Source organism: Schistocerca cancellata, chromosome 2 (assembly GCF_023864275.1).
Source record: "Schistocerca cancellata isolate TAMUIC-IGC-003103 chromosome 2, iqSchCanc2.1, whole genome shotgun sequence".
NCBI classification, from domain to species: Eukaryota; Metazoa; Arthropoda; class Insecta; order Orthoptera; family Acrididae; genus Schistocerca; species Schistocerca cancellata.
The window spans coordinates 247298000-247325304 of NC_064627.1; the positions used below are offsets into that span (position 1 = coordinate 247298000).

The 27305-nt window shown below is 43.4% G+C and overlaps 1 protein-coding gene across 4 annotated transcripts in view; it reads left to right on the forward strand.

Annotated features, from left to right (window-relative positions):
* Nucleotides 1–27305, forward strand: part of LOC126161579 (lactosylceramide 4-alpha-galactosyltransferase-like) — a 441277-nt gene that overhangs the window by 258081 nt on the left and 155891 nt on the right. Inside the window, exon 1 of one of the 4 annotated variants that reach the window (XM_049917523.1) lies at nt 2758–2815. The exons of the other annotated variants lie outside the window; for them this stretch is intronic. Within the exon in view, the coding sequence (XP_049773480.1) occupies nt 2793–2815 (23 nt within the window). The 5' untranslated portion in view covers nt 2758–2792. Of the gene's footprint in view, nt 1–2757; nt 2816–27305 lie in introns of those variants that run through there. 4 annotated transcript variants of the gene reach the window in all.

Genomic DNA, 27305 nt, shown 5'->3' on the forward strand with positions numbered 1-27305 from the left:
GTATGATTTGCAGAGTATCTATGTAGATCTAGGTACACAAAAGCCTTGTGCTAATCTAAAAATATTTAATCAGCCTGAGTTTCCCTGTCGATAGCACTCCAAAATACCATATGTGAGAAGTAAGAGCTGCGTTGTACACGAGTAGTGTTTCGGGAATGCATCCTGAGCACCTCAGGCAAGCTTCTTTCTAATCAAAGAATGTAATTATGTTCGAGCTTAGAATGTATTAGATTGGTGCGTACGTTCGTAGCCTAAGTGTAATAAATACAACAGATACATATGAAAAAGAGTTTAGTCAACAATAATATATTCTCCTGCAGTGTTTACAACAGTCTGCCAAAGCTGGGGTAACTTTTCAATTCAGCGACTGCAGAAATCACCTAGTTTTGAAGCGAAGAACTTGTCGACCCATGTTCGGAGCACATTTTCATCCGGTAAGGAAATTCCTTGAAGGTTGTTCGATAGAGGGTGGAAAATGTGAAAAATCTGAGGGCGCAAGAACAGGTGAATAAGGTGATGCGAAATGACTTCGCAACTCAACTCCTGTAAAATGTTTATTGGCATTCTAGCAGAATGCGAGCGGTCGTTATCGTGGAATAATGTCACATCACGCAATCTTCCGGGTCGCTGTTCTTGGATTTCATCTGCAAGACGTTTCAGTTGTTGACAATAAATATCAGCAGGTCCACCATATATAAAATATTAGCTTTTGTGGTTCTTTGTACGGGAGTTGCTGCTTTGTTTAGGCGTTTCTTTTCCATTCGTTAGCTTACAGACACCTTTTCTCGTGACCACTAACGATACAGGATAGGAATGCACAGTGTTGTTCACGAGCTAACTGACGGCGAGCAAGCACAGATGCACATATCGCGACCCGTTGATTCTTGTAATTTTGGCTTAAAATATGCGGTGCCCATACACCCGATTTCTGTATCTTCCGCTTTGCATGCAAATGTCGCACGATGATAGAACGATCGCAGCAAATCTCATTTTCCAATTCTTGAGTGCACTGACGTGGATCATTATGGATTAATAGGTTTTAACGATATTTATCAAACCCTGAAGGTCTTCCTAAACGTGGAGTGTCACTACTGTCAAAAAAGTCCTCCTAAAAACGAGGAAACCATTTTCTTGCCGCGCTCTGTCCAGTGCCATTATGTCAATAGAGGGCGCAAATGTTTCTGGTTGCCGGCCAGAGTGAGCGAGCGGTTCTAGGCGCTACAGTCTGGAACCGCGCGACCACTACGGTCGCAGGATCGAATCCTGCCTCGGGCAGGGATGTGTGTGATGTCCTTAGGTTACTTAGGTTTAAGTAGTTCTAAGTTCTAGGGGACTGATGACCTCAGAATTTAAGTCCCATAGTGCTCAGAGCCATTTGAACCATTTTTTTGTTTCTGGTTGTCTCCGCTGCTTTCACCCATATACTGAACTCAGACAGAAGAACATGTCGGCAATGTCCCGATTCCTCCACTTGTCACTCCATTTTGTAGCGTCCACAGCGCCACTCGCTATCTCCAAATGACAAAATGAGAATTTGTAAACTCAAATAGCAACTGTGAACTACGAATAAAAATTGTCACTTGTAATGGTTCTTTATCTACGTGACCATTACGGCACTCCAACCCCAGTTCTCGATACCAGTAATATCGTACTATTTTTCTGCGAAGTAACAGACATATTTTTCTGACAATATTCACATTTGGTTTTACTAATGTATAGGTACACCGCTGTATCGATATATTACAGTGATGTGGTTCTTGTGTGTATTCGTTTCTGTGAGACTGTCATAATCTTTTACTTACTTGTAACCGTTTTGGTTCGAATGCGCGCAGAGCAGTCTTTGTTTCGCTTTGCAGAAGTTAAGTTGTTATTTCGCTTTGTAAAAGAACAGTCATGTCTTGTGTTTGGTTAAAGTGGAAATTAAATATATGAAGATTGATACAAAACTGTTTTCTTGATGATGTGACAATTAAGAAGAAGTATATGTGAATTTACAAGAAGTTAATAAAAATGTGGATCGTGAATACGAAGTCAAAAATTATTTCTACCATACCGTTGTTCTGATCTGGAATTGTTTGATCATTAAGAATTTCCTGAAAAACGCATTTTTTAGGTCTTCAAATATTGCTAAAATACAGCTCTGGACCTTCTAGCAGTCAAAGTGGAATCACCCTATAATCAACAGGATGAGCCATAACAACTTCGACGAAATCTACGTGGGAATCCATTCAAGATAAGTGCCAAAATTAATGACTTTTATACAGTGACTTCATTATTTCCATTCTGACGATACCATCCACAGTCAATAACTTTGTTGTTGCCCCATAAAGCGAACATATGATGCGTGAGCAACATTATTAATCTGATCTCTCACCTACTTTGCAAGTGGTGGTATTGTTAGACACTCGATAAACAAACTCATATCAACTGGAATACCAACATGCCAAACTAAAGTGCTACGAATTGGTGCACCAACCCAATGTTACAGAACCTTGCCCTCCGTTGTCACTACCTAATAATAAATGTATCTTATACCTACGGTGGGTGAAGTTTGCAGTTAGTTAACAGTTGCCCTTAGGGGAGTGAACGAGTGCACCTCAATTCAAGCTGTACCATGCTTTCGGCGCCGTTATATGGGTGTCGGGTGCTGTGGCGCTAGGGACAGAAATAGCGCGGTCTTGACGCGGTCAGCTAAATGCGTCGGCGGACGTCTTTGGCAACTTTCTGCACAGCGCCACAAATAGGACGCTCCCTTCACGAGGCACTGCGAGGTCGCATATGGGAAGCGTTGTATGCTCTGCATGGTTCTTATTTCGTACGTATGCATTTGTGTGTATTTAAGGGCTATACGTATGTGTCTGTGCAAGTACGTGTAAATGCATGCATTTACCAGCATCATAAGATATTAGTGGTGGTGGTATTGTTAATATCACGAGATATTAGTTAGAAGCTTTTCTGCAAAATTCTTGTGCATTTGTCATTTTTTGTTTAAACTGTTGTGTATTCATCTGCGACTGTGGGGCTAACTGACTGTATTGTCCCACGTGGTTTGGTAACTGCTACACCGCTGCCAGTTAAAATCGCACGATATGGCAGCGGCACGCAACAAATACACTACGAAGATGACGTGCTACAGACCCGAAATTTAACGGACAGGAAGAAGATGCTGTGATATGCAAATGATTAGCTTTTCAGAGCATTCACACAAGGTTGGCGCCGGTGGCGACACATACAACGTGCTGACATTAGGAAAGTTTACAACCGATTTCTCATACACAAACAGCAGTTGACCGGCGTTGCCTGGTGAAACGTTGTTGTGATGCCTCGTGTAAGGAGGAGAAATGCGTAACATCACGTTTCCGACTTTGATAAAGGTCGGATTGTAGCCTATCGCGATTGCGGTTTATCGTATCGCGACATTGCTGATCGCGTTAGTCCAGATCCAATGACTGTTAGCAGAATACGGAATCGGTGGGTTCAGGAGGGTAATACGGAACGCCGTGCTGGACCCCAACGGCCTCGTATCACTAGCAGTCGAGATGACAGGCATCTTATCCGCATGGGGACGTTTGCAAGACAACAACCATTTGTACGAACAGTTCGACGACGTTTGCAGCAGCATGGACTATCAGCTCGGAGACCATGGCTGTGGTTACCTTTGACACTGCATCACAGACAGGAGCGCCTGCGATGGTGCACTCAACGACGAACCTGGATGCACGAATGGCAAAACGCCATTGTTTCGGATGAATCCAGGTTCTGTTTAAAGCATCATGATGGTCGCATCCGTGTTTGGCGACATCGCGATGAACGCACATTGCAAGCCATCGCCATACTGGTGTATCACCTGGCGTGATGGTATGGGGTGCAATTGGTGACACGTCTCGGTCACCTCTTGTTCGGATTGACGGCACTTTGAACATGGGACGTTACATTTTATATGTGTTACGACCCGTGGCTCTACACTTCATTCGATCCCTGCGAAACCCTACATTTCAGCAGGATAATGCACGACCGCATGTTGCAGGTCCTGTACGGGCCTTTCTGGATACAGAAAATGTTCGACTGCTGCCCTGGCCAGCACATTCTCCAGATCTCTCACCAATTGAAAACGTCTGGTCAATGGTGGCCGAGCAACTGGCTCGTAACAAAACGCCAGTCACTACTCTTGATGAACTGTGGTATCGTGTTGAAGCTGCATGGACAGCTGTACCTGTACACACCATCCAAGCTCTGTTTGACTCAATGCCCAGACGTATGAGGGCCATTATTATGGCCAGGTGTGGTTGTTCTGGGTACTGATTTCTCAGGATCTATGCACCCAAATTGCGTGAAAATGTAATCACGTGTCAGTTCTAGTATAATATATTTGTCCAATGAACACGTGTTTATCATCTGCATTTCTTCCTGGTGTAGCAATTTTAATGACCAGTAGTGTATGAAACTGGAAGTTGGCATGAGATGCGCCACGTTGTTGGATACGCGAATGAATAAAAATGCAGCAAAAATCACGTGAATATTTGTTTGTAAGAGGATAGTTTTGTGCTTCGTGTAACAAGGAGCAATGTGTACCAGCACATGGAGCGCCTGACAACACTGGACACGGATCACCATTGTGTATTACGACACGATCACCTCTGTTCTCATAACTGGTACTGGGTGCTTAAAATTAAAGTGCAGCTACTCACAGAGGTCAAGAGTGGTCTGTAATTGTCGTATGTGACAGCTAATCTTTGTAGATACGCTAATGCTTTGATGCGGGAACGATTAATGCAAAAAAAAAAAATTTAGTTTTAGTTTTGGCCACCAGGTGCAAATGTGGTTGTGTGAACGCAAGACAGACATATAGAAATATGTCCGTACGTAATAGATTACGATCGCGAGGTGGGCAGAGAAGGTCAAACGAGTGAGAAAAAAGAAATAATGTTGATTTTATTATTAACCGCCGCTTACACAATTTGTTCAGTATGAGCACCGGAGACGTCGACGAGATGTAGCATCAGTAAAACGTTTTCAACAGTTGCTCGCAGCAGATCCGGTGGGAACTGAGCAACGTATTCCTCTACACTGACCTGCAGGTAGAGACCGAACGTGTCTCTGGTAAACGCATTATTTTTGATATCCCTAGAACCAGAAGTCACACGAGTTTAGATCAGCAGATCTTGCAGGCCTTGAATCTGGAAAACCTCCAGAGATAATACATTCGTGGAAGATTACATTAAGCCCATCTACAATAGAAATTCTTAATGCGAGTGGTTATAAATTAGTTGTTAATTCATGTAGACCCAGTATGGATCAGGGGGAGTTGTCTCATTCATTGAAAAATAATACAAAAATGAAGAAAGAAGTAAATTCTGTATATCTCAGGATACGTACGCTTGTGAGTTTATATTGGGAAATGTATAAGTTGTTGTTGCTACATTACACAGGTGTCCACTGAATAATTGGAGAATTTTCATGAAATATTTTGATGGTTTATTTTGCTGTGTCAGATACAAAGAAGGGATTATTAATTTGTAGAGATTTTAACGTAAATTTCTTGAAGGGATCTGACATGAAAAATCTAGAGGCGCTGATAGTCACTTCCCTACCCGTATTGTTCAAGACCCTCGTAGATAATGTATCCATACTATAAGCGAAAGATAAAGAAACGGATGTCTGTCATATGATCGTAATCACAGTTAATGACGTTACATAACTCCTACACAGTTAATACACAGTTAATGACATTATATAACTCCTCGTACAGTTCAGAAACATTCAAAGAAAACAATGAAAACCAAATGGCACCAAGCACTATGGGACTTAATATCTGAGGTCATCAGTCCCCCAGACTTAGAACTACTTAAACCTAACCAACCTAAGGACATCATACACATCCATGCCCGAGGCAGGATTCGAACCTGCGACCGTTGTAGCAGCCCGGTTCCGGACTGAAGCGCCCAGAACCTCTCGGTCACAGCGGCCGGCGAAAACAGTGAAGCTGATTGAGAAAACTGCTGAAGATTTCAAATGAAGCTTAGAGCTTATGATTAATGACATTACATGTCTCCTCGTACAGTTAAGAAACATTCAAAGAAAACAGTGAAGGTGACTGAGAAAACTACTGAAGATTTCAAATGAAGCTTAGTGCGACATAAACATCATGAAAAAGGTGGCGTATTTGTGTCGATCTCCTACACCCGACCCGTCAATCCATAAGATTCAACGGAACCAGGAGAACCTCTGAAGATATGCAACGAAGCTCAGGGCAAACGCTGGGAGAGAACAGTTCCATGTACCACGACTATAAAGACCAAAAGATTCACCAATAACTGAGATAAACGAGCGCGAAAGCCTTGATTACAAGAAATCCGCTATCATTCCACTAAGTTCATAGTTAATTTCCAATAACTAATCGCTTTCAGTTTATTAAGAAAATAGCTCTGCCTCTTGCGTTCTTATAATTTTAACTTTTTTAGATATCTTGAACAGATTGTCAAATATTATGGGGTGTGAACATTACATCGCTTGGTGACTACATGCGTTTCAGTATAAAACTGACGTTCTGAATGTTTAATACTTAAGGAATATGTTTATTACCAACAGTATAATATCTGCACGATGAATACGTAAAGTTTACGGCCCTCACGTGCTTAGATTTCTCCAAGAGTATTGAGCGGTCTCTACAGGATCTATTTTACTGGTTATTCATGCTATGGATACAAGGCGGAGAACTGTCACAGGATAATGCGCGCTGTTGCCCTCAGGCAACAGAAGCTCACGTTTCTTTCGTGGAAGCCAGAGCGAAAGTAATGTCCAGTGAGCGATTCGTCATGTGACGTCACAGAGAATATCTGCCCCACCCACCTGTCACCACTAGGCAGCGCTCACATCCTAGCTCATTATGATCTCAGTTTTTAATTTCTGTTACAAGGAATGCGAACAGTCGTTTGATGATTAAAACTACAGGATCTCACTCTTTCAGAGAACAATTCTTAAACTGATGCTTGTGGTTCATATCCGCTCCACCGTGACTTCAGCTGTGTAACGTTGGATAAATTCTCTAGGAATAGAGGACGCAATCGTCTACAGTGTACTTAAGGAAACCATGTCGGGATTTTACTGGATTGGATTTAAAAAAAGAAAAACCATATTGTGTAACTTACATATGAACATTGCTTTTCCTTAAGCACGAGTAACGTGCCTTCTGTACCATTCCACTCGGTACTCAGCATGCAGTAAGTTTTTAATTTGAACTAACATCTGAAATCAAAACTCAATTGACAGAAATTCGGATCGGTGGCCAGTGTCACGTCTCATTGTTTCTTCATTCAAGAAGTTGCACAAGATAGTCAGAAGAGTTCGTAGATCTCACCGTCATCATCGTCATCAACATAATCATCAACCATTTAAACCTCATTGTTGGCTAAAAAAGATAGTATTCCTCAGAGATAAGCTGGCTTGTGGATCCTACGTGTTTCTTGACAGTGCCTACCTGCCTTCCATTAGGTCGTCGTATCGGTCTTCCCTTATCTCTTGGAACCTAGCAAAGAAATTCTTTGGTTCCATCATTCACTCGTCTGGCTACATGGTCCGCCGCACCCATTTCATTTTCACTGCGATCCTAATTATTTTGCCACTCCAGTATGTCCCTAATCCATGTGTTTCTTTTTCCTATATCTTCAACTAACTCCCGATATATACTTCTCCATAGTTCACTTAACAACCCTCAGTTTCTGAGTAGTTTTCGTTAAAAGTCTCGCTCCCATTAGACTGAACTCGTACCACACACTGGTTATAAATGTCCCGTCGTACCCACAAAAAGCTTAATTTCCACAAAATTCTTTTAGGGTCTAGATGATATAATGATATAAAGTGACGTATGAATGGTATATCACTTATGACATGGTGTACAAGGTAGGTGAATTCTATGGAAATTAATTCCATTTACAAAACCTTACGAGCATTTTTTATTTCTGACGTAAGAAAAACTCGGATCTCATCGGCAACTGGGCACTACAACAAATCCAGTAGCGACAAATGTTAATCTGTGCCTGTCCGAGACTCGAACCCGACTTTCCTGTTTTACGTGAGCGGTTGGCTTAACCGTCGTGCCTGTCTGAGCACTCTTTTCATCCGATCCAAATACTCAACTTCTCGCACAGTACACACGTAGCCTCCGCTTTCGGTTATCGTAATTGCTTGCAGCTTGATCTGGTTCCTGCAACGGATAGGATGTGTCCAGAATGAGATTTTCACTCTGCAGCGGAGTGTGCGCCGATATGAAACTTCCTGGCAGATTAAAACTTTGTGCCAGACCGAGACTCGAACTCGGGACATTGGCCTTTGGCGGGCAAGTGCTTTACCAACTAAGCTACCCAAGCACGACTCACGACCCGTCCTCACAGCTTTAATTTTGCCAGTACCTCGTCTCCTACCTTCCACACAGTTTTAATCTTCCAGGAAGTTTCATATCGGCGCACACTCCGCTGCAAAATGAAAATCTCATTCTGGAAACATCCCCCGGGCTGTGGCTAAGCCATGTTTCCGCAATATCCTTTCTTCCAGGAGTGCTAGCTCTGCATGGTTTGCAGAAGAGCTTCTGTGAAGTTTGGAAGGTAGGAGTCGAGTTACTGGCAGAATTAAAGTTGTGAGGACGAGTCGTTTATCGTGCATGGGTAGCTCACTTGGTAGAGCACTTGCCCGCGAAAGGCAAAGGTCCCGAGTTCGAGTCTCAGTCTGGCATATAGTTTTAATTTGCCAGGAAGTTTCAGATAGGATGTGGTGTGCATCCGCACCCAAGGTGTCATCATTCGCCGTCAACAATGATACCTTCATTGCGGATGCACACCACATACGATCTCTTGCGGGAACCAGATCAAGCTGCAAGCAATTAGGGTAATGGACAGTGTCCGCTACGTATGTAGCTTGCAGCAAATTGAGAATTTGGGTTGGACGGAAAGTGTACGTTGTTATCCAAACGGTTAAAACGACAGCGTAAAGCGGGAAATCAAGGTTGAAGTCCCGATTCGGCACAAATTTTCACTTGTCGCCATTGGATTTATTTCAGTGCCTGATTACGGCTGAGGTCTTTCTCTTACTTCATGTACATATATGGGCACTGAGTCAAAAATGGTGCCTGTTCTTTGCAACACGTTTGAAAGAACAGACATCCCACATACGTCAGGCTTGTAAGTGGAGAGATTTTTATTGGTGAGCGAGGACAGTGTAGTGAACTTCATTACATCAGTATTTATTTCATTTTCAGACCAATAATTATAGTTATTAGGAGTAGTACGTTTTTAGATTGTGTAGTACATCCTAGTATATGTGGCAAGAGCGGAACCATTGGAGTTTATTTTCCCCTGGGGAGCAGATCGGGTGTTGAAGTGTGGGTGTATGGAAACAAAATGGTTAGTTTAAACTGACAGTTTTAGTCACCTAATTGGTGCAGTTAAGTCTGTGCAGATAACATCAGGCATAAACCGTGTGACGTGTTTATGGGAAGACTGTTAGATCTAGAGAAAAACAGTTACCACACTGATGGGGGTACATATGAGTATTACGGTACCAGTGATCACAATATCAGCACCCTGTGCATTTTTTTACATCTTTTTCTGTGCATCCAATAGCTATCTCTACTCTGTTAAATACAAAAACTCATCAACCTATTCTATAATTAAATTGTTAATTTGTAATATTTTTTCAGTGGGATGGTTACACATTATTTCATTCTTATTGTAACTGCATGCCAGGCCTACTTGCGAACTTCTTCTCACGAATCTTTCCATTCGCTGTTGAGGTTTATCTGGGCTAGAAGCCATCTGTGCCATGGCATCCGCAAAGCAAAAGAGGTTCTGATAAGTACCATCAACATCTATCCCTTCTTCATTACCCCACATCGAGGACTTGAAAAGTTCCTCCGCTTCTTACACGATAGTGTAGGGTCTGTTACATCCAATCTTTCGTTAACACTGCAATATAGGTCGCCAGACTATTCTCCACTATTCGCGGATGGATCGAAAATAAAAGGTGAAAGTCATGTAGGACATGCCTTGTGGTGTAACTTTTTTCAACAAGGAAACTGTTGGAGATTCCTCGACAGCTTCTATATTTACAACCAGAAGCATTGCGATAATATAAGAATGCTAATAATAAATTAAGAAAAATCCTAGCAATAAAACTGTTCCTGTTAAGAGACTCGATATTTGTAGTGAAAGGTCTGGGAGCTAGGAACTGGCCCGGGACAGGGACAAGGGCGATGATACAGGGGCAAGGGTGACCGCTCCCCCTCCCCTAAGCTCTCATGGAAAGGAAAAAAATGTAGTGCTCTATTTAGGTGTTTTTCTTTCAAAAAACTGATTTAAAGATCGGTATTACGCAGATTTTTAACAGGGTAGGAACTGGAACTTTATTATATCTACTTACAAGCGCCTTTCGTCTTAAAAAAATATTAAAAATACTTCATACACTCCGGTTTGGCACCCTCTACAAACTATCGAATGGTTCAAAAATGGTTCAAATGGCTCTGAGCACTATGGGACTCAACTGCTGTGGTCATAAGTCGCCTAGAACTTAGAACTACTTAAACCTAAGTAACCTAAGGACATCACACACATCCATGCCCGAGGCAGGATTCGAACCTGCGACCGTAGTGGTCGTGCGGTTCCAGACCGTAGCGCCTTTAACCGCTCGGCCACTCCGACCGGCAACTATCGAATGGCCGCTCTTGGACAGAGAACAGCATTATTAATGTAGTATAGCAGCTAATAGAGTGTAGCGGTGCAATCAAACAGTTGTAGCTGTCTCGGGTAAAAACGAGAGTGCTATAACCAACGATAAGAAGCAGAGGTTGAAAATGCCGCTTCAGTTGTAAGCTTCTTTAAATTTTCCAGTGCTTAAACCACGGCCGGTTTCGGGCTCTTACATGCCCATCATCAGGTGTGATTGCCTTGTGCTCTGACACCATGCGGAGTCGTAGCTCTGCGCTCACTAATGTACACCTATACTCGTCCATCGCGGCGCTTGGGGTCACAGCACAAGGCTGTCACACCTGATGATGGGCACGTAAGGGCCCGAAACAGGTTGTGGTTTAAGCGTTTGAAAACAAGAAGAACCTTACAACTGAAGCAGTATTTTCAACCTCTGCTATAATGCTCAGTTGCAGATGTTCCTCCAGCAGGATTGTGTTTCAATTATAAGAAGGCTGATCATTTGGCAACGGAGGATTATGCGTTCATGTTACCTCACTATATAAATAATTTTATACCTGTCTGGGTTCGAGAATCAAGAACGAGTTGCAAGAACAATAGAACACGTCTAATTTTTTTCGGGGAAGGCACTACACGGAGGTACAACCTACCATCCTGACCAAGACCCAATTTAGAGATCGCAGTTTGTCGAAACGAACCATGACAACGACTTCCAGGATGACAGTAGGACATGAATACTTTTTATCTCACCTGTATAGAATAAACGTCAATGCAGCGCTATTTTGTTGCTGTGACATGAATCGGTCAGAGCTCTTTTGCTTTTGTTTTGCAGCAAGCACGAAGCTGCGAGTAAAATATTTGTGCAGCAGTTGAGTTCATGACATATCCAAGTCTCGCGGAACATTGTTCACTTTTCAGTGAGAGCAAACACTGAATACATATCGAAAACACTACTGTTTGAGTGTAATTTGATTTGTAGCTGTAGTATCTTGGGAGATGGTATTCCGTAATGTTTTAACATATTTTCATATGTCTGTGTTTTAACATGTTTTAACGACTGTCGAGTATTCTAGCTGATTCTCTGAGAGTTGTCTGTTCTGAAAATTTGATCTGAAAAACTTAATGTATCTCATTTTGAATATAAGCACGATACTGTAATTATTATTTGCAGCTGTCATTAATCAAACAAGACCTTATGGACCAAATGTAAAATTTAAAAATTAAAAAAAAAAATGTGTGGCACGTCTTTGCCGTACTACTTTCGTTCTGAACGTCTCACTTTCCATATGAAATCGGATGGAAGATGTAACTTTGACGTATATAGTCTTTAATAATAAATAAATCAGGGACTTGTTTGTGAAGGACTGTTGGAACAGATTTGGTTGGGACTGAGTCTGAAGCCTTCTCTGTATACATGAACCCCAGTCAAAGCCGTATTCATACTTACTCCATTCTCTAATTTTGTTCGAAACTTAAATATGGTTAAGCAAATGTTCTCTCCTGTGCAATTGGTGGTAATTTTAGTGAATATCTGTTACACAACGGAGAGGGCAATAACAGGTCTGCGCCGGCATGTGTGGCCGAGTGGTTCTAGGCGCTGCAGTCTGGAACCGCGCGACCGCTACGGTCGCAGGTTCGAATCCTGCCTCGGGCATGGATGTGGGTGATGTCCTTAGCTTAGTTAGGTTTAAGTAGTTCTAAGTTATAGGGGACTGATGACCTCAGATGTTAAGTCCCATATTGCTCAGAACCATTTTAACCAATAACAGATCTGTAGTTTGTTGTCTCTTGTCTGTTTACTCACTTCTGAAGAATAAATATTACAGTACTATTGCAGTTTTGGAAAATCATCTTCCTTTACAGAGAGTCAGCAAGTAATAACTAAAAGGCCGTGATCACAAAGTGCTTTTCCTCTCATCATTGCTTGATGCATCTCACCTGGCGTGACTTGATGAATATTATTTTTATTCTTTATTATCTGTTTTCTGATACATCTCTTGAGCGGTATGAGTATTTGTATAAGTAATCGGAGATACTACTAACTTTCTCTACGTTGTTCGTCACTGTACGACCTGCCATCTTCAGTCATAAAATGTGGTTCCCACTCAACACAAATTTCTATTTTGTCGTCTCCGTGCTCTTATTGTTTTCAATTGTTTCTCTTTATAAATTTTCTTTCAGTCTTCTCACATAATTTTAAAGACATCTCAGTAGAGTTTTGTTTAAATCAGCATATTCTGTCATGATTCTGTTATCGTTTATGTGAAACTGTAGCCTTGTCCTTAATGCCACGTTCCATTCGAAACGTTCTTCTATTACTCTCTTCATTCTTGCTTGATTGTAAGACTTCAATACGCACAGTCGTTTCAACCCCCTTCTTACTTCTCCACTAGAAGGCTAAGTTTTATCGTACTATCGATACCCCTTTTGCCTCAGTCACGCTTTATTAACACTCAAAGAAGTGATTTTAACCTAGAAGACAGGTAGACTGCTCCTTGACACATATATACCTCGGCCAGCAAGGTTACCTGGCCTTTCCATGTACGATATGCTTTATTTTAATGATTCATAATTTGTACTCGAATGGGAGGGCGTCGGAGGTAACTACAGTGTGTCTGAAGATGATACAGTAGTTGTCTTTGGGAAGGGAGGGAACGGAACATTGCTTCAACTGTTCATAATAGCTGGTTAGTTAATTTCTGTTATGTTCACCGAGCAGTCTTATAAAGCCGTGCACTACTCATGTTTTCGTTATTCCTTTGTTTTCTCTTCTAAGTCCTAGGCTACTGATGCCATGCCCAAGTAAGAGTCCCATACCGGACTGCAAAATTCATGTTTTTAACTGCCGTTTTATGCTGGAGGTTTTATTACCCTACGGTGACAAAAGTCATGAGATAGCGAGATGCACAAATCCGGTTGGCAGTAGTGTCGCTTAAACAAGGTACGCTGAAGCGCCAAGCAACAGGTACACTTGTCTAATGTGGTGTAGGGCCCAGCGAGCGCTCAGAAGTGCCGCACCACCACCTGGTATGCACTCGACTAATGTCTGAAGTAGTGCTGGAGGGAACTGATACCATGAATCGTTCAGGGCTGTCCATAAATCCGTAAGAGTACGAAGGGGTGGAGACCTCTTCTGAACAGCACGTTGCAAGGCATCCCAGATATGCTCAGTAATGTTAATGTCTTGGGAGTTTGGTGGCTAGCGGAAGTGTCTATACTCAGAAGAGTCTTCCTGCACTCTGTAGCAATTCTGGACGTGTGTGGTTTCGTAGTGTCCTGGTGGAATTGCCAAAGTCGGTCCGAATGCACAATGGACATGAATCGCAGCAGGTGATAAGATAGGGTGCTTACGTACGTGTCACCTCTCAGAGTCGTATCTAGACGTATCAGGGGTCCCCTGTCACTCCAGCTGCGCACGTTCCACACTATTACAGAGCTTCCACCAGCATGAACAGTCCTCTGCTGGCATGCTGCAGGCTCCATGGATTCATGAGGTTGTCTCCATGCCCGTACACGTCCACCCGACGGATACAATTTGAAACAAGTCCGATCAGGCAACATGTTTCCAGTCATCAACAGTCCTATGCCGGCGTTGACGGGCTCAGGCGAGGCGTAAGGCTTTGTGTCGTACAGCCATCAAGGGTACACGAGTGGGCCTTCGGCTCCGAAAGCCCATATCTATGATGTTTCGCTGAATGGTTCACACGCTGACAATTGTTGATGGTCCATCATTGAAATCTGCACCAATTTGCGGAAGGTTTGCACTTCTGTCACGTTGAACGATTCTCTTCACTCATCGTTGGTACCGTTCTTGCAGGTTCTGTTTCCGGTTGCAGCGATGTAGGAGATTCGATGTTTTACCGGATTCCTGATATTCACGGTACACTCGTGAAATGAAAAATCGTCACTTCGTCGTTATTTCGGAGATGCTGTGTCCCATCGCTCGTGCGCCGACCATGACACCACGTTCAAGCTCACTTAAATCTTGACTACCTGCCACAGTAGCAGCAGTAACCGGTCTAACAACTGCGCAAGACACTTGTTGTCATACAGGGTGTTTCAAAAATGACCGGTATATTTGAAACGCCAATAAAAACTAAACGAGCAGCGATAGAAATACACCGTTTGTTGCAATATGCTTGGGACAACAGTAAATTTTCAGGCGGACAAACTTTCGAAATTACAGAAGTTACAATTTTCAACAACAGATGGAGCTGCAAGTGATGTGAAAGATATAGAAGACAACGCAGTCTGTGGGTGCGCCATTCTGTACGTCGTCTTTCTGCTGTAAGCGTGTGCTGTTCACAACGTGCAAGTGTGCTGTAGACAACATGGTTTATTCCTTAGAACAGAGGATTTTTCTGGTGTTGGAATTCCACCGCCTAGAACACAGTGTTGTTGCAACAAGACGAAGTTTTCAACGGAGGTTTAACGTAACCAAAGGACCGAAAAGCGATACAATAAAGGATCTGTTTGAAAAATTTCAACGGACTGGGAACGTGACGGATGAACGTGGTGGAAAGGTAGGGCGACCGCGTACGGCAGCCACAGAGGGCAACGCGCAGCTAGTGCAGCAGGTTATCCAACAGCGGCCTCGGGTTTCCGTTCGCCGTGTTGCAGCTGCGGTCCAAATGACGCCAACGTCCACGTATCGTCTCATGCGCCAGAGTTTACACCTCTATCCATACAAAATTCAAATGCGGCAACTCCTCAGCGCCGCTACCATTGCTGCACAAGAGACATTCGCTAATGATATAGTGTACAGGATTGATGACGGCGATATGCATGTGCGCAGCATTTGGTTTACTGACGAAGCTTATTTTTACCTGGACGGCTTCGTCAATAAACGGAACTGGCGCATATGGGGAACCGAAAAGCCCCATGTTGCAGTCCCATCGTCCCTGCATCCTCAAAAAGTACTGGTCTGGGCCGCCATTTCTTCCAAAGGAATCATTGGCCCATATTTCAGATCCGAAACGATTACTGCATCACGCTATCTGGACATTCTTCGTGAATTTGTGGCGGTACAAACTGCCTTAGACGACACTGCGAACACCTCGTGGTTTATGCAAGATGGTGCCCGGCCACATCGCACGGCCGACGTCTTTAATTTCCTGAATGAATATTTCGATGATCGTGTGATTGCTTTGGGCTATCCGAAACATACAGGAGGCGGCGTGGATTGTCCTCCCTATTCGCCAGACATGAACCCCTGTGACTTCTTTCTGTGGGGACACTTGAAAGACCAGGTGTACCGCCAGAATCCAGAAACAATTGAACAGCTGAAGCAGTACATCTCATCTGCATGTGAAGCCATTCCGCCAGACACGTTGTCAAAGGTTTCGGGTAATTTCATTCAGAGACTACGCTATATTATTGCTACGCATGGTGGATATGTGGAAAATATCGTACTATAGAGTTTCCCAGACCGCAGCGCCATCTGTTGTTGACAATTGTAACTACTGTAATTTCGAAAGTTTGTCTGCCTGAAAATGTACTGTTGTCCCAAGCATATTGCAACAAACGGTGTATTTCTATCGCTGCTCGTTTAGTTTGTATTGCCGTTTCAAATATACCGGTCATTTTTGAAACATCCTGTATATAGGCGTTGCCGACCGCAGCGGCGTATTCTGCCTGTTTCCATATCTCCGTATATGAATGCCAATTTCTTTGGCGCTTAAGTGTATAAAAAGGCAGTGCATTGACGAAGCTGTCCTGTATTTAGGTTATGCTCGTGAAAAGGTTTCCTATGTGATTACGGCCGCGTGACAGGAATTTACAAAATTTGAACGCAGAATGGTACATGGAGATAGACGCATGGAACATTCCATTTCGGAAATCGTTAGGGAATGCAGTAAAGATATCCACAGAGTAAAGAGTATGCCGAAATACCAAATCTGGGGTATGAACTCTCACAGTGGACTACCCACTGACCGGCGGCCTTCAGTTAACGAACAGAGCAGCTGTGTTTGCGCAGAGTTGTCAGTGACAATATGGAAACAACACTGCGCGAAATAACCACTGACGTCAATGCGGAACGTAAGGCGCACGTATCCGTTAGGACAGTGCTACAAAATTTGGCATTAATGGGCTATAGCAGCAGACGATCGACGCGAGTGCCTTTGGTAACAGCACGACATCCCCTGCAGTGCCTCTCCTGAGCTCGTGACGATGTCAGTTGGACCCTAGACGACTGAAAAACCGTGGTCTGGTTAGATGACTCCCTATTTCAATTGTTAAGTACTCATGGTAGGATTCGAGTGTGGCGCAGACCCTACGAAGTCATGGATCCAAGTTGTCGACAAGGCATTATGTAAGCTGGTGGTGGGTCAATAATGGTGTGGGCTGTGTTTACATGGAATGGACTGTGTCCTCTGGTCCAACTAATCGATCATTGACTGGAAATGATTGTGTTCGGCCACTTGGAGATCATTTGCAGCCATTCATGGAGGCTGACAAGTTCACCATGTCACTGGGCCATATTTATGGGACATAATCGAGACGTCAGTTCGTGCGCAAATTCTGCACCGGCAATTATGGATGGCTATAGAGACAGCATGACTCAATATTTCTGCACGGCACTTCCAACGTCCACTTTATTGCATGACACGTCGGGCAGCTGCACTGCACAGGCCAACATGAAGTCGGCAAGATATCAAGAGATATCCCATGACTTTTGTTACCTCAGTGTATGGTTCATATTTGCTTGCTGACCCTGTTTCCTCAACGCGTCTGCTGAAATCCGGCGTGAGACTGTAATGTGTATCACTGAACAAACCAGAGAACAACAGTGCAGTTGTCTCTCGTTTTATAACACGAAGAAAAAGTGACAGTTTTTCGAGATTTCAGAGAAAAGCAAGCGGACACAGCAACCAAAAGAGCAAGGCGCACTATCTTGGTACAGCATGCATTGTTTCATAGCTGAGAAGAAACGTCACGTGCTAGCTAAACTTAATAAGTCAAAATATTCCATCGCCGGCCATTCGTCCTATTTGAAAATCTGAAAAGTCCGTAATGAGAGGGTACACAAACAGTGCGAATACCTTTATTCCACGGGTTCATTTTAAAGCCACCGATCAAAACCATAGCTGGTGAAGGTGAAGCTGCAGTCAATGCTAACCCACTTTATAGATCTTGCTTACTTACATACTCCTCCAAGTACGTATGATACTACTGTGAGGCTCCTTGTCGCAAAACTACCACTCCGGCATGAATTTCGGTAACTTGTCAAAGTAGCCAGCTTTCCAAATTGACTTCTAAATGCTCGTTGTTCTCGCAAGATATGTCGTCAATTTGTTAAGGTAATGCGCTTTACTGATATGGACAAAACTGTATTGTTACACACTCAAAAATATCGTTTTCAGGTTAAACATCTGCGCTGATTGGCTGTCATTTTATGTCTATTGCTCCAGAACGGTGAATTTCCAATCTTTGGCTACTTGGAGAATTTTGTACACTCCGATGAACTCTGCAGCAATCTCACCTGACAGGTCAGTATTTTATGAGAAAAGGTCCATCGCTAGCGTTTCGATATTTTTATTTTTAGAATCCCGTATCTCAGTCGCTAAAAACGGAGCCCTAAAAGGATCACTTTGTTGTCCGTCTGTCTACCTGTCTGTCAAGATCCTTTTTCTCACGAACAGTTAGAGGCATTAAGCTGAAATTTATGTCACATACTGACCACTACAGTCCCTTGACGATAAAAAATTTAAGCTTCTAAAGCAATGCACTCAAAAATTGCGAAAATTGACAACTTACCCTAAAGAATGAATAATGTGAGGTCATCAACATGAGTGCAAGAAAGAATCCTTTAAAATTGGGTTACACGATAACTCAGACAAGTCTAAAGGCCGTAAATAACTAAATATCTAGGAATTACAATTACGAACAACATAAATTCGAAAAAACACATAGAAAATGTTGTGGGGAAGAAAGGCGTTTGTCGTTGCAGCGGAATCTTCTCGCGAAATTTCAAACATCAACTTTCTTCTCCGAATACGGAAATATTTTACTGACCCCGACGTACATAAGGAGAACCGAGCATCATAATAAAATACAGGAAATCAGAGATCGCGCGGAAATATATGTGTTCGTTTCTTCCGCGCGCTGTTCGAGATTGGAATAATAGAGAGTGTGAAAGTGGTTCGATGAACCTTCTGCTAGGCACTTAGGTGTGATTTGCAGAGTATCCAAGTATGTAAGGCCATATTTTGATACTCGCAAACTCACTCATAAAAACCTAAAGCTGAAGCCTCTAAACTGAATCGCCAAAGAAATTGGTATAGGCATGCGTATTCACATACAGACATATGTAAACAGGCACAATACGGCGCTGCGGCCGGCATCGCCTATATGAGACAACAAGTGTCTTGTGCAGCTCTTAGATCGGTTACTGCTGCTACAGTGGCAGGTTATCAAGATTTAATTGAGTTTGAACGTACTTTTATAGCCGGCGCACGAGCGGTGGGACACAGCATCTCCGAGACAGCGATGAAGTGAGGATTTTCCCGTACGATCATTTCACGAGTGTACCGTGGATATCAGGAATCCGGTAAAACATCAAAAATCCGACATCGCTGCAGCCGGAAAAAGATCCCGCAAGAACGGGACCAATGACGACCAAAGAGAATCTTTCAACGTGACAGAAGTGCAACCCTTCTGCGACTTGCTGCATATTTCACTGCTGGACCATCAACAAGTGTCAGCGTCTGAACCATTCAATGAAACGTCATCAATATGGGATTTCGAAGCCGAAGGCCCACTCGTGTACCCTTGATGACTACACGACACAAAGCTTTACACCTCACTTGGGCCCGTCAACACCGACATTGGACTGTTGATGACAGGAAACATGTTGCCTGATCGGACGAGTGTCATTTCATATTGTATCGAGCGGATGGAAGTGTACGGGTATGGAGACAACTTCATGAATTCATGGACCCTGCATGTCAGCAGGGGACTGTTCAAGCTGATGGAGACTCTGTAATGGTGTTAGGCGTGTGCAGTTGGTGTGATATGGGACCCATGATACGTCTTGATACGACTTTGACAGGTGACACTTACGTAAGCATCCTGATCACCTGCATCCATTCATGTCCTTTATGCATTCCGACGGACTTTGGCATTTCCTGCAGGACAATGCGACACCTCACACGTCCAGTATTGCTACAGAGTAGCTCCAGGAGTACTATTCTGTGTTTAAACGCTTCCGCTGTCCACCAATCTCCCCAGACATTAACATTATTGAGCATATCTGGGATGCCTTGCAACGTACTGTTCAGAAGAGAGCTCCACCCCTTCGCACTCTTACGGATTTATGAACAGCCCTGCAGGATTCGTGGAGTCAATTCCCTTCAGCACTACTTCAGACATTAGTCGAATCCACGCCACTTCGTCTTGCGGCACTTCTGCGCTTTCGCAGGGGCCCTACGCGATATTAGGCAGGTGTACCACATTCTTTGCTCTTCGGTGTACATACGTAATTAAGTCCTATTCTCATTTGTCTGTTTTTTTTTAATTTCCAGTATCTACTCCGTCATCAAAGTTTTAAATATTTACAAGAGGCTTTCCGTTTTGAGCTGGTGAAACAGTGCACCTGAAAGATGTTATGTCGTTATTTAATGCAAAATGAATGAGATCAATTAAAAACAAATTGCGGCGCTATGGAATACCTGCATCTTGTGCGAAACTGCTTAACTGGAAGCCCATGGTGAAATTTCTTGCTTTTTCTTGTACTTAAAGGTCAACAAACGTAAGAAGAAAACTGAAAATAAAGAGTCTATGCGACCGAAGATACTCTTTGATAGAGTGGTTTAGGTATGAGACACTGGAGGGACAAAAATTTCTATTAAAGACTACAATTTTTCACTACTACCTGAAATTACGCAAATTATAATGACAAAAGGTACGGACTGTTTATACATTTTTTTCGCGTTTATTTTTGAAGGAACAGAAGAAGATATCATGATACAAGAGCTACAATGGGTGGATCTGCTTTAAGCCAGTATTTGCAAGTGTGGTGTATTCGTTGCGTATCTTTTCGTTAAGTATATGATTTGGTTGCGTGATTTCGTGCCTGAAGATTTCTAAATATTCTGGGATGTCCAGTTTTCGGCTTTTGTCTTGTACATGTACGATCTCCAGGTCATTTTCAATATTTTCAACAGTGTGCCCAGTTTCAAGTAAATGGGCAGCTACCGCCGTTTTATTTCCTTGTTGTAGGCCAAAGGCGTCAAGACGTTAATTAAAACACACTCGAAAATTTCCGCCACTTTGACCTATGTAGAAGTGGTCGCAGTTTTGGCAGTTGATCGTATACGCTGTATAATTTGCCAGTTTTTCTGTTTTCTTAGCTTTTTTTCAATTGGAATGACTGTATATTTGTAATAAAAAAACTAATATTTACATTGAATTCCGTGAAAATATGAGCTATGTATTTTACATGAGAACTTGCTAACAGTAGTGTATCTTCCTGTTCCAGTCAGTCGCGTGCCATGTTGTAGTCGCTATGCCATTTTTCTACAATATTTTGATAAATGGAAAATATTGTCTCTGAAGAGCATCCATTAATTTTTACAACTGCTCAAGAAAACTGTAGAATTTATAACCTATTCGTGGACGTTATGAGTAGCTTCAAAGTTATTCGTAGACCAGATGTCGGGCTAAAGCCAACAATTTGAAGGTATGAGTGATATTGTCCAAAGGATTCATTCCATCGTAATTAAATCATTTCAGAATGCAACAACTGCCTCCAACTTGCACCATGCTTTGCATGCATTTCACCAGGAAGGTTCACTTAGCTCAACGCAGGACACAGCGCTATCTGGTAATGCTGAAATGTCATTTTTCTCCGTGGACCACACTGCAGCGCACTCTCACTGAGGTCAGCATAACGTCGAGCAAGCAAGAACTCACATCAGTTCATGAACTCACCCGAAGGAGTCAACATCATAGTGTAGGACCAACGAGTTATTATGTTCCCAGTGAGCTTATATTGCTGTAAATGTCGACCATTGTACCTGAAGAGAACAGTGCGTTACTTAGTGCATCAAATGACAGTTGTAAATCATCAAGCAGCCCTGTGCGAAAGAACTGTGTCAAAGTTAAGTACGGGAGGGCCGTTCAATAGCTAATGCAACACTTTTTTTTACTCGGCCAATCTCGGTTGAAAAAATGCAGAATTTGTTGTGATACGATGTGGAATATCACTGCTTCAGCCCCTTTAGCTTTATGACGCTCTGATTGGTGATGGAACTATACGTAGCCTTCAAAGTGGCGTCTGTAACGGAGATGCGTTTCACGCACGGAGTTGTCATTGAGTTTCTTCTGGCGGGAAACCAGAGCATCGCAGACATTTAGAGGCGCTTGTAAGATGGCTACGGAGACCTGCCAGTGAAAGAGGCTCTGTGGGTCCTTGGGCGAGACGTCGGTCATCATCGCAACAGAGGTCACACAAACCTCACCGATCTGCAGCATTCCAGCAGATCGCGACAGCTGTGACTCCTGCAATGTTGGAACGTGCGAATATTCTCATTCAAGGTGATCGGCGGGTCACGATCAAGCACATCGCTGCACAGCTGGACTTCTCTGTTGGTAGTGCTGACACCCATCCACGAGTTGGGGTATTCAAAGGTGTATGCCTGCTAGTTTCCTCGCCTCCCAAGACCATAAAGAGCAGAGCAACGAAGGACCATATTTGCGGATTTGTTTGCGAGCTATAAGGCGACAATTTTTTGTCGAACAACTTCACAGTTTGAGAGGATATGTGGTGTTATGTCAGTGATTGCAAAATCGAGTCAAATTTATAAATAACTTGGTAATATTAGCGTAGTTATCAGTATGATGTTGCACCCTGTCTGGCTTGGATGCATGTACTGAACAAGGTTTCATCACTTTGAATCAGAAACAAAATGGCAACCTATGGAATGGCGCCACACATCCACTCTTCCGAAGAAAACGTAGAAAGCCGCGCCGTCAGCCAGTCATGGTGACGGTCAACTGGGACACTGATTATTTTGTTTGATGTCCTCCTTCACGGTACAACAATCAGCTCTGAAACATCAGCGTGTTCGTCCCCACAAAAATGCTAACAACGAACTTCTCCATGACAACATATGGCCTCACGCAAGTCTGTCCACCCGAGTGGAGCTCACAAAACGTCATTGGACTGCTCTTCCTCATCCACCATACAGCCTGGGTCTCGCACCTTCCGACGTCCATCTGTTTACCCCAGCGGAGGATGCACTCCACGGCAAGCGGTACGTGGGTGATGGGGAGGCTATTGATGCAGCAAAACGTTGGCTCCGACGTCGATCAATAGGGCGATACCACGCGGGCATAGAGGCCCTCCATGTAAGTTGGCGTAAGACCGTCGCACTGAACGGAGATGGTGTTGAAAAATATGATTTTGTAACCAAAATAGTGAGGAATAATACGATGTGCTGGAACCCTGAATAAAGCCATCTTGCAGTAACAAAAAAGTGGTGCTTCACTTATTGAACGCCCCTCGTAAATGTTTTATTTATGTATGTAATAAAGTGAACAAGTATTTAATGTGTTCTCGTTTGATGGGCCTTCTCCCAGAGCAATCAAAGAACCCACATTTACTGCCAGGTAAAAGTAGTTTCGTCTGGCCACAACATTAAGAGCTGTGAGGCCTTCTTCTTCTTCGATACTAGAAGTAAATGTCCCCTACTGCAAGCTCTTTGCTTTCCATATTTTGGGAGGAGGTAGTATGGACTAAAACAAGAAAAGATTGTCCAGTAAACATGGACTCTAAAATGCATGCCTTAAGAACTATGAGCACATGTGAAGTAGAAGATATATATTTCACCGTAGTGAAGATGAACAAGTCTCGCAGCTTTTAAGGTATTCGTTTGTTTACTCCAGTTCTTTTCCTTCGAATGATCGTTACTGTCATATCTCTGAATATTGACCATTCCTTTTGGGACACCCTGTATGTAAAAGAATATCTCAATTATCCCCTGAATTATGTTCCCCTCTGATGCAGCTGTTTCATCTAAAAGTACATTTTAAAAAAAAGGGTCGCCGGCCGGGGTGGTCGTGCGGTTCTAGGCGCTACAATCTGGAACTGCGCGACCGCTACGGTCGCAGGTTCGAATCCTGCCTAGGGCATGGATGTGTGTCATGTCCTTAGGTTAGTTAGGTTTAAGTAGTTCTAAGTTATACGTGACTGATGACCTCAGAAGTTAAGCCCCATAGTGCTCAGAGCCATTTTTTTTTTAAAAGGTCCAGATGAATGTTGCGATGTGTCGAACGATCACGTGAAAGGCGCGTGAGCTTTTGTTTTGTTGCTGTCAACTCCTGCATCCTGCTCACGTAATGTTCCGACGTGCGACGCAGATGGACGGACCCGAGGGAAGTCACGCCAACTCAGTGTGGTCGAAAGGTAGCAGCAAAGGGACAGACGACCGATGACGTGGGAGTGTACGGAAAAGTATTGATAAAATTGGTAGAATGAAGGCTTTCACGACAGGATTTCATTGCTGTTGGTAAACCTTTCACGATATAAGATCGTGGTCCACGAAACTCTTCTGCTCCTAACGTTTCGTCCAGAGCTGCGTTGGTCGTCTTCAGAGGCGTTGCTCCCACGTTGATTTTTGCACTGTCGGCAAGACTTAACGGAGGAGCAACGCCTCTGAAGATGACCAGTGCAGGTCTGGACGAAACGTTAGGAACAGAAGAGTTTCGTGGAACACGACCTTATATCCCGAAAGGTTTACCAGCAGCATTGATGAAATTAACATCTGGGATAGAATATCGAGGGTGCAAGAACGACGCGAGTGTTGCAAGTAAAAAATTGAATAGTTTCATTTGATAAAATGTCTAACATAATTAACCAAAGCTGTGGAATCGGTACTTCTGTTATATACTACCTGAAAAAAAGGGTTATGCACCCAGAAGGGGAGGAGAAAATGAAATGAAACTTCACAGTTTGAGAGGATATGTGATCTACATCTACATATACTCCGCTAGCCACCAAGCGGTGTGTGGCGGAGGGCACAATTCGCGCCATCGCGCCAAAGTCAAATTCCCCCCCCCCCCCCTCTGTTCCACTCGCAGATGGCGCGAGGGAAAAACGACTGTCTGAACGCCTCAGTACGAGCTCTAATTTCCCTTATCTTTAAATGGTGATCGTTTGGAAGTTGGTGGTAATAATATGTGCTCTACATCCTTGGCGAAGATTGGATTTCGGAATTTAGTGAGCAGCCCCTTCCGTTTAGAGCGCCGTCTATCTGCAAGTGTGTCCCACTTCAAACTTTCTATGAGATTTGTAACGCTCTCGCGATGTCTAAATGTACCAGTCAGGAATCTTGCCGCTCTTCTTTGGACCTTCTCAATCTCTTGAATCAGACCCAACTGGTAAGAGTCCCATACAGACGAACAATACTCAAAGACTGGACGAACTAACGTATTGTAAGCTATTTACTTTGTTGAAGGACTGCATCGCTTCAGGATTCTAACAATAAACCGCAATCTAGAGTTTGCCTTACCCGTTACTTGTGTAATCTGATCGTTCCATTTGAGATCATTTCGAATAGTCATACAAAGCTACTTGGCGGATGTTACCGCTTCCAAAGACTGGGCATTTATTTTGTGCTCGTACATTAATGGGGATTTTCGCCTTGTTATACACAGAAGGTTACACTTACTAATATTGAGAGATAACTGCCAGTCATTACACCATGCATTTATTTTTTGCAAATCCTCATTGATTTGTTCACAACTTTCGTGTGATACTACTTTCCTGTAGACTACAGCATCATCGGCAAACAGTGTAATGCCGCTGTCAATACCATCAACCAGATCGTTTATGTAAATCGTAAAAAGCAGCGGACCTATTACGCTGCCCTGGGGCAAACCTGAAGTTACGCTTGTTTCTGTTGAAGTCACCCCGTTCAGGGCGACATACTGCTCGCTGCCTGTTAGAAAACTTTCTATCCAACCTCATATGTCATCGAATAGACCGTAAGCGCGCACTTTTTGGAGGAAGCGACAGTGCGGAACTGAGTCGAACGCCTTTCTAAAGTCGAGAAATATGGCAGCAACCTGGGAGCCGGTATTTAGAGCCTGTTGTATATCATGCACAAAGAGGGCCAGCTGTGTCTCGCATGACCGCTGTTTCCTAAAACCGTGCTGGTTTCTGCATATGAGCTTCTCAGAGTCTAGAAAGGTCATTATGTCTGAACACAAAATATGTTCCATGATTCCTCAACAAATCGATGTCAGTGAAATTGGCCGGTAATTATGTGCATCCGATTTTCTACCTTTCTTATAGATTGCGATGACCTGAGTCTTCCTCTAGTCCCGTGGAACTTCCCGCTGTTCCAGTGATCTCTGATATATGATGGATAAAAAATGGTTCAAATGGCTCTGAGCACTATGGGGCTTAACATCTTAGGTCATCAGTCCCCTAGAACTTAGAACTACTTAAACCTAACTAACCTAAAGACATCACACACATCCATGCCCGAGGCAGGATTCGAACCTGCGACCGTAGCAGTCCCGCGGTTCCGGACTGTAGCGCCCAGAACCGCACGGCCAGATGATGGATAAGAATGGTGCTGTATTTGTAGCATAGCCAACATATAGTCTTACGGGGATACCGTCTGGGCCAGATGACTTCCTGGCGTCTAAGGATCTTAACTGTTTTACAATCCCAGATACACTAAACACTATGTCAGCCATCCTTGCGTTTGTTCGATAACTGAAAGGGGGAATGGTGCCGCAGTCCTCTACCGTAAACGAGTTTTTGAAGGCTAGGTTTAGAATTTTGGCCTGATGTTATGTCAGTGATTGCAAAATGGAGTCAAATTTGTAAATAACTTGGTAGTATTAGCGTAGTTATCAGTATGATGTTGTGCCCCCTCTGGGTTGGATGCCAGTACTGATTCGGTCGTGAAGGGTGTCGTAAAGCTGTTGTATATACATGATGGCTCCCCACACCATGACGCCATTGTGCCTCTCCAGAACATTGGAAGAATGGGACCTCTGCCCATTTCGCTGCTGTACCCACCAACGATGGTCAGCAGGGGTGATGTAGAACAACGATTCATCACTGAAAATAAAGCGACACATTCATCAACAGTCCTTGCTCTCCGGTCACGATACAACTGCAAGCGTGTATGTTGTGTTGTGGTGTTACTGCCAGTCTACATATGAGCCGGTAATTCCCTAGACCAGGTGCTGCTAGTCTCCGACCAATGTTGTGAGATGCAGTAGTATGTCAAAGGGAGTCCATTATCTTTTCTCCGGCGGCAAGTGCAGATGTGAAGGGGTTGCGATTTGCTTAATTCTCAGTATAATGACCCTCCCTTGTGGTGCTCAGATATGATCGACCGGAACCGTATCGAGCAGTATGCCTGCCCTAACGTTCCCATACATTCTAACATCGGGCCAAGGTAACATTCGAATGCCCCACAAATCTGGGTATTACACGATTCGACGAGCCGGCCAAATAGAAACCCACAGTGAGGCCCCTTTCAATTTCTGTCGAGTGCTAATAACACTGTCTCATCCTACTCTGCAACATACTCATCTTTCAGACTGATCATTCAACATCTGACGTTGTTCAGGCCCCTTATATACCCT